At 34.0% G+C, this 16,617-nt stretch overlaps 2 protein-coding genes across 4 annotated transcripts; both read right to left on the minus strand.

Moving 5' to 3' along the window:
* LOC118040775 (alpha-glucosidase) lies at positions 1-5,088 on the minus strand. The gene is made up of 5 exons (XM_035047802.2): positions 3,647-5,088; positions 2,478-3,181; positions 2,154-2,384; positions 1,381-2,027; positions 1-1,291 (listed from the first exon to the last, which is right to left on the minus strand). Exons 1-5 carry the CDS (start codon positions 3,895-3,897, stop codon positions 407-409), a joined length of 2,718 nt encoding a protein of 905 aa, XP_034903693.1. The 5' UTR covers positions 3,898-5,088; the 3' UTR covers positions 1-406.
* Positions 5,089-5,282: 194 nt separating this feature from the next.
* LOC118040778 (ACT domain-containing protein ACR10) lies at positions 5,283-8,550 on the minus strand. Of its 3 annotated transcripts, XM_073412203.1 has the most exons (7): positions 8,186-8,548; positions 7,755-7,973; positions 7,263-7,368; positions 6,616-6,949; positions 6,158-6,442; positions 5,713-5,898; positions 5,283-5,621 (listed from the first exon to the last, which is right to left on the minus strand). In XM_073412203.1, exons 1-6 carry the CDS (start codon positions 8,337-8,339, stop codon positions 5,758-5,760), a joined length of 1,239 nt encoding a protein of 412 aa, XP_073268304.1. In that variant the 5' UTR covers positions 8,340-8,548; the 3' UTR covers positions 5,283-5,621; positions 5,713-5,757. The 3 variants fall into 3 exon arrangements, 2 of the variants coding, with proteins under 2 accessions (XP_073268304.1, XP_034903695.1); XM_035047804.2 differs by having other exon boundaries at positions 5,283-5,898; XR_004686194.2 differs by lacking the exon at positions 5,283-5,621 and having other exon boundaries at positions 5,758-5,898; positions 6,012-6,442; positions 8,186-8,550.
* Between the last annotated feature and the right edge of the window lie 8,067 nt (positions 8,551-16,617).

Here is a 16,617-nt window from a genome sequence, read left to right on the forward strand (position 1 = left end):
AACTAAAACTGTACAAATGAATTAAATTTAAAAATTAATTATAAAATATTTTCTTCGTTGATTAATCTTCTTATATAATATCTCATGAGAGAATATTTTTTTATAAAGGGACACTGATCCATCAACTACTGCTACTTCAATAATTTTTAAGAGATTTATTGTACTATAATTTAATCATCAATGTGGACGGACTAGCGTTACAGCTTTGCTTTCAACGACCGAAACTTCCTCTCAAAACTGTTGAACACAGAGACGACCATTTCTGCAGATCAATGTCCAGATGATTTGGTTGCTGGAGTTTGCAGAGGCATCATCCTCTCATCTACCGTATGAATTTCAAGGATAGTCTTGAGTCACTTGCTTGCTTTATTACTATAAACTGCTGGCAAAAGTGATATGGCAATGCTTAAATGCTTAATTTCACCTCTAACTTGAACTCCTCTCCAAGTGACAGAGAAAAACCTGACATCTCTAGCATGCCAAGTTCTCCATTGCTATTGAAGCTTGCTACTGTACCTGAATTTCCGCTCTTTGTTTCCTTGGGAGTCTGCAGCTCATACCACTTGAACCCCTTGGTCTTTTCCAATCCGATGAATGTTACTTTGCTTACAATCCATTCTTGGCTCAGAGCATATTCTCCATTTATGATGATTGATCTAACCATTGCCATATCTCCAACTATTCCACCGTAAAATCTCACTAAGCTCCAGTTCTTTCCCTCCCCTCCCATCTCCACGCTCTCCCCGTCATCTAAGAAAACCTCCCCTGTGCTGTTTTCATTGCTACTAAGAACTACTAGTAGATGGAATGCTGTTCTTCGAGCTTCTTTAGTTGTCATGGCTTCACCTTGCAAGGTCAAGATGTTTCCTTCGCGAACATGAACGTTTATATGATCTGCCGGAGCATCAAGCTTGATGTACTTTCCTGAATCTGCAGTAACTGAATTGGTGTGGTTGAAAAGGTCAAACCACTTTCCTGCTGGGAAGTATGCATCAACTGAAACTGCTCCTGAGTTTAATACAGGTGATACCATAACTCCTTTGCCGACTAGAAATTGAGAGTTGATTCCGTAAGTTTTGATGTCTTGAGGGAACGAGAAGAAAAGAGGTCTTGCTATTGGGGTTCCTTTCATGTGTGCCTCATACATTAACGTGTAGAAGTAGGGAAGTAATTGGTACCGGAGACCGAGCACCTTCTTGGCTGCTGCTGCAACAGAATCCCACAAATAAAGCTCTTGCCGTGTTGAGTCTATTGCTGAGTGATCTCTTGCAAAGGGATAAAAGGCACCTAGCTGCATGGCAACCACATGTGAAAACTAATTAAACAAAGGCAGAAGTGTTAAACAACTGTGCAATTTCCAGCCACGAGCAATAATTTCACCTGAATCCAACGTCGACAAAGCTCTTCAGTTGTGTTCCTAGAGAAACCACATATGTCAGAACCAACCATTGGTATACCGAACAGCCCAAAATTCAAAATCGAAGGAATGGTGTATGCCAAGTCATCCCATGTGGCAGCATTGTCTCCAGTCCAATGTGCTGTGTACTTACCAGAGCCAACAAAAGTTGATCTTGAAAGTATGAAAGGCCTTTTACCAGTCACATTGATTAGAGCTGCATTTGTGGCTTTGGATTCTGATAGGCCATAAAGATTGTGCGCATTATACTCTACAATGTCTCCATTGTGTAGAGAGGTTGCAGGAATGGTTTTGTTATTAATAGGTCGTTGAACAGCAGCATTGTTAATCTTGTATGGAGGATCGTCTGGCTTAGAGAATTCGGTTGGAGATGGAGTTATGAAATTGGATATCTCATTCATATCTAGCCATAGACCATCAAATGGCAGAAGTTCATGGAACAATTTGATCTCATTGCTCCAAAACTCTCTGCCAGCTTCATTAAGAAAATCAGGGAAGTAGACTGGTCCAGGCCAAACCTCTCCCATATAAGGAATGCCATCATGTCTGATGAAAACATCAGCCTTCATCCCTCTGATATAAGTTCCATATGTTGTGTTCACACTGATACCTGCAAAGGTCAGAGGCAGTTTGGCTCTGTAAGAATTCAATTTAACCCTTTCATCCCAGCAACCTTGTAAGAACTAGAGGAGTTTCAGATAAATGTAACTTTTTCTTTCTTCAAGTTGCCACATACCAGGATCCAAGATGAGCACATATTTCTGACCATTCTGGTGAAGGGTGTCGGTGAATTTCTTCATCTTTTCCAATGGGAAGTTCACAGGATCAAGAGTGAAATCCTTAAATCCATCCATATAATCAATGTCTGTCCACATAACTTCAAGAGGGATACCAGCTTTTGCATAGCCAGCAACCACTCCTTCAACACCAGAGACATTTTTGTAACCCCATCGACACTGATGAAATCCTTCACACCGGAAAATCAATCATATGGGGCAAGCAAGAAAAGAAAATCTAATGATGTGAAGCAAGAAAAAAGTGGCTGCAAGCCTGTACTTACCAAAGGACCAATATGGCATAGGAGCAGGCCGGCCAATGAGTTCGGTATACTGCTGTACTACTAACTCAGGCAAAGGCCCGGCGAAAATGTACAAATCAATTACTCCACCAATTACCTTATAAGTGATCCTATCACCTTCATAAATTATGTCCATTCCATTACTATTAAGCAGCAAAACACCATGAGTAGTCCCTGCTATAACTTTACCGTCAAGAGATTCTGATCTCACATCAACGTAAAAGGGATGGGATCCATAAAGGTTAACATCAGGAACAGCACTAGCAATGTCAGCATTCCACAAAGTGAGTGGTGTCTTGTCAGGTTCCAACTTAAAGGACTTCTTTGTATGCTCTCCGAGGCCATAAAGAGAAGACCTATCTTTTGGGAGTGAAAAGGAAAGCTGGATATATTGGTCCTTGAAAACAAAAAAGGTTTCAGAATCGGATGTGTTCGGAGACGCATCGAAAAGGACATCTCCGGAGGAATGCCGGGACAAGGAGAAGCCAAATGGTGTGGTGTTGTGAAGGGTGAAGAAGAGGTCAGAATCGGGGTCTGAAAGAATGTAGTTTGCCAATGAGGACTGGACATGGTTTTGTCCAAAGCTGAGGTTATGTTTTGGGCGTGGAATTATGTCTTGAGGGATTTCCCATCTTTGCTTGTTGGCATCTGTTATCCGAATTCTCAAACGATCTTTTGTGTCAAAGCTGCAGGGAAGGCATTCTTATTGATCAATTCTAGGGAAGTTAGAGATCTCAATTAGTTGAAGGACAATCCAGAGTTATCATACCTGGTTTGATTAGGAAATTAACTCGGAGTCTGGCTCAAGCCATGTTTGCTCTAGTTAAATCTGAGTGATCAAGTTGATCAACTTGTGACTCAATTGAGTTAGCTAAATCCGGGTGAGATACCGACATGTCAACTTCAAAGATTTTCCTAAAATCTTTTGTCTAAAATGACATCAATTAAAAAAAAAAAAAAAACTTAAAACAATGTTGTTTGAAATAAACCTCAATTGACCCATCAATCCTTGGATTAACTTGACCAACTTGCAAGGCTTGATTTAGGGTCAGGTCAAACATCGAACCGGGTGGGATAACTATACTTAAACCCACTAGCCATAACATTTTTTTTAAAAGTAAAAATTAGGAATGAGTATTGAACCAAGTTACCTGGCAATAAAGTTGAGGTTCTGAATGTCAGGACCAAAAGTAGAGGAATTCTTGATGAGTTGAAGATCAGCTGTCAAAACATTTACAGAGGGATCAACTCTAGCTGACACGACCTTATGACCATAACCAACAGGCTGTGATTCTACCTCTCCATTTGATATAGATAGTGGAGCCAAGCAAGATGCAAGGAAGAAACACAGAATAAAATGAGACAGCTTGGCTGTAATATTTCTGTTATTTGGTGTTGTCATTTGTGTTTGTGCTGTGAGAAAAACGGAGCCTTTCCTATTGACCTTTATCTCATCTCCACTGTCCAAACAGGTACAGAAAGGGGCATTTTTTTCCTCCACATGCCTTGTGGCCTTGTCCCACTCTCTATCTTTGCTTGGAACAGTAAGTAGGTAATAAAGCTTTTCCCCTTGTTCATCAAACTACAAGGAAAGACATGGTCTAAATGAAGGAATTGGCCTGGCTCGGAAGGTCAATATACATACGTAAAAACTTTGGATGCTCAACTTGAAAAAATAACTACTAAAAAAAAAAAAAGCTCACTGTTCGTACAAGTATAAATGGTATCTATCGGATTTAGGATAAATTATTTTCCTTGTAAATGCAGGGATTCAATTGACAAAATCTATCCTTCTGAACTCAATTGAGAATTGGTATTTATGTCAAGGACTTAATTGAGAAATTGGGATACAGGCCAAGAACCAAACCAGCCTGTATATGTACGGACAGAGCATGGTGGGGTTTTAGACTTTTTGTTGGTGCTCTCCAATCTGTCAGTCATCTTTCTTCCCAGAAACAAAGATTGCCAGAGGAAGGTTCGGCCTCACTACTTGTTATATTTCTTTTTATTTTTTTATTGTCCTGCTGTATTTTATAATTCTTGGCCTGTAAGGCTATTGCTCCCATGGCCACAGCAGCAAGTGTTGCTAGAAAACTTGAAGCCCTCCCAAAACATCTAACCAAAGACATCCACGTCAATAACCCGATGTGTTAACATCTCTCACACCAGCTTCAGACAATCATACAGCATCTGAGGAAATCTTCCTTGTACAGTGAAGTATTTGGAATTTGAAGATGTGGCTTGTGATTTCTATGACTACAGGTTTATTGTAATTTCCCCGGGTAAAACGTCTAATTGATATGTTTATACATCACATCTACAAGTCCCGAATGTGTTAGGATGTTATGATAGTTAGAATATAGATTTTTATATGCCAGATATCTAAATAAAGCGTGGACAGCTTTGATGTGACAAAGGATATTTTCTATGTAATAAACTTTATTTAATAAAAAGCATGCCAGGAACAAGGACATTCCTTGGCAAATTGGGCACCGGTTGTCTTGTCAGCTCTGCACCAGGGGAAACAGACAACCAAAAACAAATGAATAAAGCTAGGAAAATAGTATCCACAGGAAACGAAAGAGAGATGACCTTACACGGTTACTCCAGTCTCCATTCAGTTCAAGTCTTGGCAGGCAACAAGTCTTTCATGGCTGACGCCTGACAGTGAGCTGCAAGGAAAGATTCAAAGAAGAAAATCGCATTGTTGGGCTAGGTAGAAACCGAAAAGTAAAATATTTTGCTGGAAGAGAGCTCTTGACTGTGGGCATCCATGGGAGATTAATATACAAGAATGTGTTGTGCAACTGATGTGTTATTAGCTTCACATGGATAGTTTCTTTACAGCTCCTTCAATTGGCACAGCATACTGCCAAACTACAAGTTCTACATACAGCTTTTATGTACAGAAAGGAGCTCTACAGTCTACAAGGTACAATGGTTTTGAACTGAGCCTCCACATGCATCCACCAACGGAAACGAATCTGCCATGCCAAAATGTTCATCCCATGGCTACAGATGTCTGTCTGCAATGATTTCAAGTGTAAAAATACCATGTCAGCTTCACTCATCTTATCTCCTGCCACCAAGTTCTCATGTTACGCTATGAAGTTTGTGTTACAGGAGCTGCAAGTATTGATGTGGAACAGCTCAAACTTTCAGTGATATATAGCCCAGGATTTACATTGCATACTAGTCATTAGAGGGATAAGTTTACTTCACAATAGACCATTGCCATGTTCGGAAGGATATTTGAAATTGTTCATTGCTCCCAGCCCATTAACATCTTCCAAACTTGTTCCTCAATTTTTCTTCGTGGAACAGCCAAGCCTTCCCCTTCATCAAGTAATACTCTGTACACTTCGAATTCCCGATCTCCAATCATGCGCCTCCTAATCTCAGCCTGAAAAGACAAGCAGGGTATATGACGTTTACAGTGAAAGAAAATAGCTATAATCACTTAATTTACAGAATTCAAATCTCTCAAATTTAAGTAATGATCGCAAGCAATCCCACAGTTTCAGCCATAACGCCTTGTCAGGTTCAAATATCAGGCAAATATCATCTCATACGAATAAAGAAAAGACGCCTGCAAGTTGTTGAGAGGGAAAGGCCAAAGTGATGTCAAGCAGGAATTGCAAAGCCAGCAAGTAGCTCAGTACCGAGAAAATGCAACTGTTAAGCATCGTGAGAGCAAGAGTGATGTCATGGAAAACAAGAGGTCGGCCCTTGCCGGATAACTCCACAGGATTTGCCACCATCAGCTCTGTATCAGGACCACGGCTGACAACGGCTACTCGGAGAGGGCGCACTAGTTCCATCTCCAAACGGGAGGACAGTGCTTTCTGCTTGTTAGGATCAACTATTTTCTTCCCATCAGCTTGCATGATAAACAAGTCAATCTCACAGGTCCTTCTGCGTTTTATGTAAAAGCGTCCATAAGAAATCTGGTTAAACAAGCAGTAATTAGTTTATCTCCAGAAAGATTCACTGAAAACATTAGAACAGTGATGCAAAAAGTGCTTCCAACTTGGAGAATGAGGAATCTGACTTGCATGAATAGCAAACATGGCAGAGATGTCCATCTATGTAATTTCAGAATCTCGTACAATTAATCTACCTGTATATTGTAATCCTTTAGAGTCCTCATTATGTCGTAAAGAAGACCCTTGTGATCTTGGCACACAATTTGAACAAGGGTGTGAGCTGGACTCAGCAAGTTGTCCATTATAACAGAAACACTAGTGGAAGTTAGTGAACTGGGGAGTTCATCTGGCATTTGCAAAGGGAGAATGTTTTCTGTGATTGCAGTTGGAAGAAATGAAGACTCTGCTGAACATGCAGTAATTTCAGGTCCAACCATTTCTATGTCACAGCTTATCATTGAACTTCCCATGACAGCTCTTAAGTGATCATATGTATCCTCCTTTCTCTTATTTGTATGCAGGAGCTCTCTGATAAAGAAAGACATTAAGAAAAATTTCTTTCAACAAGAACATAATCAAAAATTCAAGAAGCTGCATAGCTGTGCAAACGGGAGTCATAGAAATGTCCATCTTGATTGCTCACATCTTTCTATGAGCTAATACAATAAATGACCTACAAGTAGGTACGCAAACATGGTCATTATGAGAAGATACACCTCCTGTGAAAACTTCTATTTTTACCCCTCTCAAATCTTCTGAACGCACAATTATTGTAAAACAAGGAGCATAAGCTTGAAAATATATGATAAAGTTCTGAGTAGAGACGTCGAAAAATCAAAACCTTATATCTGTAACGAAGAATAGGTCCATTACTCTCCCATCCGGTGTTGTGGATACCTTCACTTTTTTTATAGTGAGTTCAAGCTCACAAAGAACCTCGGTCACATCTGCAAAAGCAAACCTCCAGGATTCAGCTTGAAACATTCCAATTTCTAAATTCTCCACTGAAACATCAAAATCACAAGGCGATCTGACAACTTTACGCCGATTGCGAGGTATATGCAAGGTTTTTACAGGGAACATGATTCCTTCAAGCTACATGTGATTGCTGAATTTAAAGAGTTTGAATTGCAATCTGGGAAACTTATGACAAGCTAAGGTTTTTAAAGAACAAGAAGCAGTAAAAAGGTAGCTAAGAATCAGATCGGCCTTGGTGATCACTTTAGCAACAAAAATTACATGTATGAGCAGAAAACTACACACTCAAAACATTGAACAAGGAGGATCAGATAGAGAAAAGCTGAATAAAAAACACCCAGGAAAATATCAGCACCATGTAAAAGGCCTTTTCTGTCATGACAAACTAACTTCAAGAGGAAAACATCAGGTGGTCTGGGAGGCTGCAATTCTGCACTGTAATAAGAAATCCCAGATGCTGAAGAACAAGAAGGGCATGCCCCTGCTAATCTCTTCTTCAATAAACCCCACCTTGTTGTTGATTTGCCAACCACCGAAAACACTATGTAGCACCATTTCCCATCCGTAGAAACATCTTCACCACATCAAAAACAAGTCCAAAAACACCCAAAATCAGAACAAAAATCCCCATTTTCTTTCACAAAACTACTAAAAAAAGAATTAAAAAGGCACACACACACAACTTTGTTTTCCACAAACTAAAGGTGTGGAAAACAAAATATTGATCTGAAAACACTCGAAGACAAGCTCTAAAAATGGAGACTTTTCTCTCTTTGGGGTCCTTACCTCCTCTAACAATGCTAAGGCCAAAGAAGAGAATGATACGACATAAATCACAGCCAAGACCAGTCTTGTCAGGACAATTCACAGTGATAACAGCAGGGTCTCCTTCTTTCTCTGAGTGTCTAATTATCACTACATCATCATACAAAATTCCCATTTCCTGGACCTTTTCTTTCCCTAATCCTCCTCTTTTCTTTCTTGAACTTGCGAGCTGGGGTTTTTCTGTTGCTGTTGGTGGTGTACAGGGAAGAAGAAGCAGCAGCAGCGGATAAAGAAACAGAGAGAAAGAGAGTCAGAAGACAATGTTGTGTTGTGTTATTTTTGCTTCGCTTCTGCTTCACTTGTGTTCTTCTTCTTCTCGTCGTTTCCTTGTCTGTTTTACCTTTTGATTGAGATATTGGACACGAGATGATGAGACAGTGTTCCAAGTTTGAGAAGCACGAGAATTTGCTGTCAATGCGGCATTTTCAAGTGTTTGTTTTTTATTGTGCTTTTAATTGTGTTTGTATATATTTAAAAAAACAAATAGTGTTTTTATAGTTTTAATATGTTAATATTAAAAAAATAAATATATATATATATATTAATCTATTTTCAAGAAAACAATATTCTTAAAAAAACTCTATACGCTAGAATATTAAACACTCTATAAAAAACCATGGAAGCAAACAATCGTCTAAAATAAATAAAATAATTCATGGAATTTATGATTTTTTGTTTATTAAGTATCTTTTTCCAAATTCTTCTTTGAGCTCTGAAAATTGATTGGTTAGGTGGGTTTGTGACTTTGTGTTGAAGATAAGAGAAGGTTTAAGAGTACGATGTGAATTGTTTTTTTTTTTTTTTGTCAATTTAGATAGAAAATTCAGATAGCATGCTATTTTTTTTAATTTGCATTTTTTTTATTTATTAAAACAGTATTTTTTATGATAAATTGCAAGAAAATAAAAGGAACGACTTGATTGATCTTAATGAGTAATTTATCTTAATTTATTATTAGAAAAAAGTTATGGTTTAGAAAACGATCAAATAACTTAGCAATTTGGAATTTACTTTAACCTGGTTTTTATTTTGAATTGTTTTTAATGTTAATTTAATAGATTGGTTTATTATCAAGTTAATTTAACCAAAACTAAATAAAATTTATTGTGATCAACTCTCGTGAATTAAAAAAAAATAGAATGATTATTATTTTAGAAAAAAAATAATAATTTGAGTTAACACAATGATAAATAAATGACTCAATATCCTGTTTTATATTATTTTTAGTATATTTTTTTAATTAAAAAACTCTTGAATTTACACGTGTTGAACATTACATTGTTTTTGTTTTTATTAAAAAATAAAGATATTCTAATTATTTAGTTATTAAAATTTTAATTATATCTAAAACTATTTCAATTTAAAAAAATAAAAATTTCAAAAATAGTTGTTGGTTGTCATTGTTATGGTCATAGTTTTGAAACTCGACCTAGCCCAACGGGTCAACCCCAGACTCGACCGATCCAGGGTTGGAATCGTGTAAGGTTGAAGAAAAAACATGGGAAAGAAAAACTTAGTGTGACCTGACAGGTTGACCCGGCAAGACCTGGTCAAAAACCTGGTTGCAACCCATTGACTTTTGTGTTTTTTTTACTAAAACAATGTCATTTTAATTTTTTTTTTTAAAATGATCCGGACAACTCAATAACTTGGTCAAACCCCGAAATCTAAATCTTGAATCGGGCCAATCATTAGATCGGATCTAAAACCTATAATTATGGTTACAGATATCATTGTATCAATAAAATGTCCAACAATATATTATGTCAAATAAGACTTAAAATCTTCATTTTATTACTTTTGGTTTATGACTGTTTAAAATAGTTCTCAAATATCTTTAAGATTTTTTTTTTTTAAAAAAAAATCATAGTTTCTTAGCATAATGTGTTAAAAAATCATAACTTCTCATGCGAGCCTAGTTTAAGATGAGCTCGAACCAAAATTGTGTAGAGTAAATTTTAAACAGTTAAAATTGAGTTTCATGTTTTAGATTTGTTATGAATACAAACACAAACAAAGCTTAAAGCCTTAATAAAATTACCCAAATCTAGTTGGGAGATTTCTGAGGTGTTTGGTGCTGTGATTAAATTATATTTTTTAAAAATATAATTTTTTTTTTATTTTAAATTTTTTTTTTTAGATTATTTTAATATATTGATGTCAAGATAATTTAAAAAAATATATATTTTTTAAATTATTTTTAAATAAAAAATACTTTAAAAATTAATATCATCCACGATCTTAAAAATCTCCAAAGTTTAACTCACTCATTTTCAACCATATCTTTTACTGTGTAAATTGTTTTTTTTAAACTTGGATTACAATATAAAAAAATAACTCGGAGGGCACTTTTACTGGACATATCCGACATTATTGAACCATAAATATTAAAAAAATGGTGGTCGGTCCATTACTCTTAAAGTCCAACCTCTAAAATACCCATTTACGGAGATGTTGGAACTTCAATACATTGCAATAAATTATATGATATATCATATAATGAGCGTACGATATGATATTTTGTCGTCGTTTGATTGGCCAGTTCAGCGCAGTGTGATAGCCACCATCACGTGCCTTATTTTGTTGATGGGTCCCTCTCACGTGCTTATCTTAACGGAGTCTCCAAGAAAGAAAAGTCCTTTTGTGACTTGTGATTTTTTATATATTTTTTAAGCCCTTTCACGTTTCACACCTTCTTTTTCACTTCTGCGTGTCCTGCTGTCACTCTGGCCCCACTGTTGCTTTTTTAAGTATTAATATATTAAATTAATATTTTTATTATTTTTTTTAGATTTTTTAAAAACAATTTACAAACTAAACAAAAAAAAAACACCCATGAAAACAAATATATTACTTAAAAAGTGTTTGAAAATGTATTAATAGTTGATTTTTAAAATATTTTTTATTTAGAAATATATTAAAATAATATATATTTTATTTTTAAAAAAATTATTTTTAACATCAGCGCATCAAAATAATCTAATAACACCAAAAATATTAATTTAAAATAAAAAAAAATTTAAAAAATTAATTTAAAAAAAAAAAACGTTTTAAAACACAAAACAAATTGGGAAATGTATTGGAAAATATGTTAATAATTGCTTTTAAAAGTATTTTTTTAAATATGTTAAAATAATATATATTTTTTATTTTTAAAAAATTATTTTTAACATCAACGTATTAAAATAATCTAAAAATATATATTAATTTAAAATAAAAAATATATATTTTTAAACAAATATTTCAAAAACACAAAAATAATACACTCAGTCGCCGTTACAAACTAAAAAAAAAAAAAAAAAAAACGGTGCTTAGATAACAAGGCAAGGTGCAGAGCGCTTACCAACTAAATTGACTTGAAAAAAAAAAGCGAATTAAAGAATAAAAGTGTTAAAAGGATATGTAAAATGCTTTATTCCATCACAAATAGTAGCCATGGCCGAGTGAGGTATGAGATTATGGAGACCACGTCATCAATTTTGGTAGATTCTAATAATTTAATTGTTCGATGGAGTAGAAATGTGGGTGGAGGAGCAGGACTTGGATCTTGATGCGCAAGGACCCGTTGTGTTGGCATGTAGCCTGGGCCTAGGGCATACTCGTTATTAATTTGAGAATCTTTTCACTCAGGTAAGTATGGCCAATATCCGGCGAGCACCACCAGCATAAAATCTTCGTCTGCCGTCGAGATTTCATCGTTTCAGAGTCACGAGTCTAGTTTTAGGAAAGAATAAAAAGGATAAGCTGTCCTGTTCGGTTAAAAATCTAAGTCATTATAAAATTTTATTAAAATTCAGCTCTTTTAACTTTATAGTTTTAAAAATTGATTTAGTATGTCAACTCAGAACATGAAACTACCTGTTTGGGGCTGAGTTTCAACCTGTTTTTTGACAAATTTTAAATTTTTTTTGTTAAAATTGAGTGCGGTTTGTATTTTTTGGATCGTTTTGATGTGCTGATATCAAAAATAATTTTTAAAAAATAAAAAAAATATTATTGGCATGTTTTTCGGCACGAAAAGCTATTTGAAAAGCAACAGCTACCACACTCTCAAACACCCTCTAAAACCAGGTTAAATTTAAAAAAAAAAATTTAATTGATCTAACAGGTTAACTTGTAATTTTTACAAATCAGCCATGTCTAAACAATATAAACCCCATACAGATCATCACGCTTTGGCTTTTTCTTAACCATAAAATAAACAAAATATTTTTTATAAGCAAATCTTCACCATTTAAACTTCAATGAAGGTTGTTGACCTAATCTGGACTATCACATTTTCAACAGTAAAAAACTTGCAGAAAAAGCCTTGTAGGTTAAGGGTTTTTAGTTGTTGAATTATAAATAGGTTAAAGTGGGTAAAAAATCCTCTTTTAGGGTGTTAGAGGATCACCGATGATAAAATTAGTAATTTAATAAATAAAAAGAGTAATAAATACACTTAAAGAAATTTAAATTTTAAGACTTTAGTTGTTCTTGTGATGAATATCTATATTTTTAATTTAAGAAAAAACTTGCATTTTACTTGGAAGTTCAAGGGTATTTATAGCCCATAAACCTTATTTTTTCATGGGTAGAGGGACTGAAGAGTAATTTTACCATAACAATATTTACTAGGAACAAAATATTCCTCACACAAGTTAATGAAGAAAAATATCTCTTACACAAACATAAAATGAGCATTAATAGAGAATGATATCTCTTACACAGGTATTACTAAGCATTAACGGAGAAGAATATTGACGATGTCCCAAAAAATTTAAGTAGCCTAGAAATAAAGCTCTCGGGTTGAATAATTAGGTAATCAATTTGTCTTAGCAATATCATTTATTTTTCCTAGTCAAGGTAGTTGATAGCTTATGCTTAGTGTTTGGTAGGCCAATGTGGTTTGTGACTAGTATCTGCAAAATGTTCTTTTTTTATGGAGTTAAGGACTCCTCAATGGTAAAGTCAATAACTTTGTCGAGAGAGAAAGTGAAATGATATTTAGAGAGATAGACTCTGAAAATATATATGTTAGAAATGTTGAGAATGAAGAGACTTTGAATCTTTGTTCTAAGATGGTGTTTGGGTAAGCGGTTGCGGCTGCGTTTTACTTAAAACGCAGTTGGCAGCCGTTTGGTAATGAAAAAAAGCGAATTACTATTCATGGGTCCCACATGTTTTTTACGTTCGGACCGCAGGTAAGGAAAAGCAATGAAATCATGCTTTTCACGCACTGTGCATGTTAATTGCACTGTTCACTGAACAGTGCACACTAATGCATTATTCACTTTTTTTTTACGTGTATTAAATGTTTTAATATTTTTATTTTTTTTATAAAAAAAAAACACTAGTTAAACAGTGCACACTAATGCACTGTTCACGTTTTTTTAGTGTATTAAATTTTTTAACATTTTTATTTAAAAAAAAAAAAAAACTAGTAAAACAGTGGACACTAATGTACAGTTCATTTATTTATTTAGTGTATTAAATTTTTTAACATTTTTTTTTTCAAAAAAAAAAACACTAGTTAAACAGTGCACACTAATGCACTGTTCACCTTTTTTTTTTTTTCAGGGTATTAAATTTTTTAACATTTTTTTTTTTTAAAAAAAACACTAGTTTAAAGTGAATTAAATTCACTCGTACTGTAATGTGAACAATATTTTTTTCCCGAAAAACTAGTATAGAGTGAATTAAATTCACTCGCACTGTAATATCAATTTTATACCTGATAATATTTTATCTACGCTAAAAAAATTATGAAAACTGTAATTCTTATCAGATAAATTTTGTACATAATGGAATTATAAATAGTTTAATGGAATAATATAAAATATTTTATATAAAATAATTTTTATTTCATGATGTAATATAAGTAATTAAATTTACAATATTTAAATTAAAAATCATTAGTATTAATATATATATATATATATATATATATATATATATATATATATTATTTTATAACCTCAATTTGAAAAGCATTTTTTTAACCAAACACATTAAACTACTTTTTCTTCAACCTCAACTTCAACCACAGTTTTAACCAAACACCTATTTTTTCAAACCAACCTCAACTAAAAGTACTTTTTATAAAACAACTTTTTTTAAACCACAACCACAAAAGCTACCGCAATACCAAACACACAGTAAATGTCTCATGGTGCATTTATAGCCAATAAACCTTGTCCTTTTATGAAGAGAAGGGTTTGGAATGTAATTTTACCTTTGTGATATTTTAAGTTATTTGACTCAAAATAATATGTATGGAATCACTATAACAAAATGAAAATCCCCTAGCAAGTGTTGGGCTTAGATAAAGTGCTCGAGCCCACGAGAGGTAAAAGTGGGTCTGAGCGCACTACTACTGTGACCTAAATACGTTGGGTCAAATGAGAAAGCTCAAGCCCATGGGGATGAAAGTAGGTCTAAGAGGGCTACCTAGACCCAAACACTGGGCTTGAGCGTGACATCCCGAGCCCACGAGGGGTGAAAGTGGGTCTAGGAGCGCTGCCTAAACTCGAACATGCTAGTATTGGGGTTCAAGCCCATAAAGGGTGAAAGTGGGTTTGGAAGCGTTGTTTAAACCCAAACATGCTACACTCGAATGTATTAAAAGTGAGAAATTGATTCACATACATTGTCTGGACCCAAATATATTAGGCTCCGGACATGCTCTTGATCCCACAAGAATGCTAGGGTGCACGCTCAACACTAAAGGTATGGGGCACGCATCCTACATGGGCTAGGTAGTAACGCAAGCCTCAACTTCTTAAATAATGAGCTCATGTTAGCATATCTAAGCTCAAATTACACCAATACTATTTAACCATTAGATTACAAGCAAATCTTCACTATTTTAAAAACTTGCGATTTTTTTTTATAAAAAAAAGCCCTAGCTATACTCCATGAACCTTGACCCATTATGATCAAAATCATGACTCGTCATGCTGACATTGTAAGGGAGCACATCAGCAAAGCAGAAGTTGTCAAGTTTCATGGCATCATCGCCATAATGACAGCAAAAATAATTGCAGACCTGTTCAAGGAAGTTCACATCACGGGCCTTGACCATGAAGCCATGAACTTCATAGGGCGACTTGAATCCTGGCTTGAATGATTTGCCCTACAGCTAAAGCTAACGGTTCCCTTGAAGCCACGCATCTCCCTCCCCGGCTTGGATATTTAATAATCTTCACGAGGCGTCAATTCAAGAATTTTCATGTCTGGGTTTTTATATAAGCAGGGTGATCTAGACCCTTCAAGCCACAGAAATGGAAGAGACAACATACCTTAACCTGTTCCTATCTGTCTATGAATCTATGAAGTAAATTATTTTATTCTTAAATAAACATAATAAAATGGATACTTGAATTATTTGTTGTTATCTAGATGCACAGTAGTAAGTATTTTTGAATTAGTTTCACTAGTTAACTTATATTGAAAACCTAACCTTTTTAAAAATATTTTTAAAAACTTATTTTATTTTTTTATTCAAATTATTTTTTTAGATTGTTTTGATATACTAATATCAAAAATAAATTTTTTAAAAATTAAAAAACATAGATTATTTTAATACATTTTTAAGTAAAAAACACTTTTTAAAATAATTGCTGACATAATATCAAACAAGAATAAAAAAGCTTTGTATACTTATTTAAGATGTGTTTATGATTGTGACAACGATTGCGGTTTAAAGTTTTTTTTTTGTTTAGAAATGTATCAAAATAATATATTTTTTTATTTTTTAAAAATTATTTTTGATATCAGCACATCAAAATGATATGAACTGGTAAAAAACAAAATTAACAAAAAATAATTTAAAAATTTAAAGAAACATAATTTATACCATGTTTTCAAGCATACCCTTAATGTACCCAGAGAAAATTAATATCAAATCCAAAGTTTGAAAGTAGAAAATTAAGAAATGAACCACATCTCTTTGCCTACTAGATTAACTTCTTAAAATTAGTGAAAATTTATTGTTAATAACATAATATATGAAAACCCAATTATTGATTTTGTGTTTCTATGATTGGTTTTATTTGTAGGATTTTATGACAAAAATTACCATGTGTCTTTGGAACACCAATTAAGTGTCTATCTAAATGTTTTTATTAAATTATATTTCTTTGAAAAATAAGAACCACTCATCAAGTATTCTATATAGCATGTAATAACTCAGATTAATAATATTTTATTAGTTATTTTATAGAATTTATTTGAAAAATATAAATAAATATAAAAGGGAGAATAATTTATACACTAATTTTTTTTTTCAGTTATTTTTTTTAAGTGAACTTATAAAAGTAACTAATAAAATAATATAAAATTACTTGAATCCATCATATTCTCTTAAACCGAGATAATTGATTTGGGCTTCTAAAATCCCTAATAGCCTAGTA

Source organism: Populus alba, chromosome 11 (genome assembly GCF_005239225.2).
Source record: "Populus alba chromosome 11, ASM523922v2, whole genome shotgun sequence".
In the NCBI taxonomy this organism is placed as follows: domain Eukaryota; kingdom Viridiplantae; phylum Streptophyta; class Magnoliopsida; order Malpighiales; family Salicaceae; genus Populus; species Populus alba.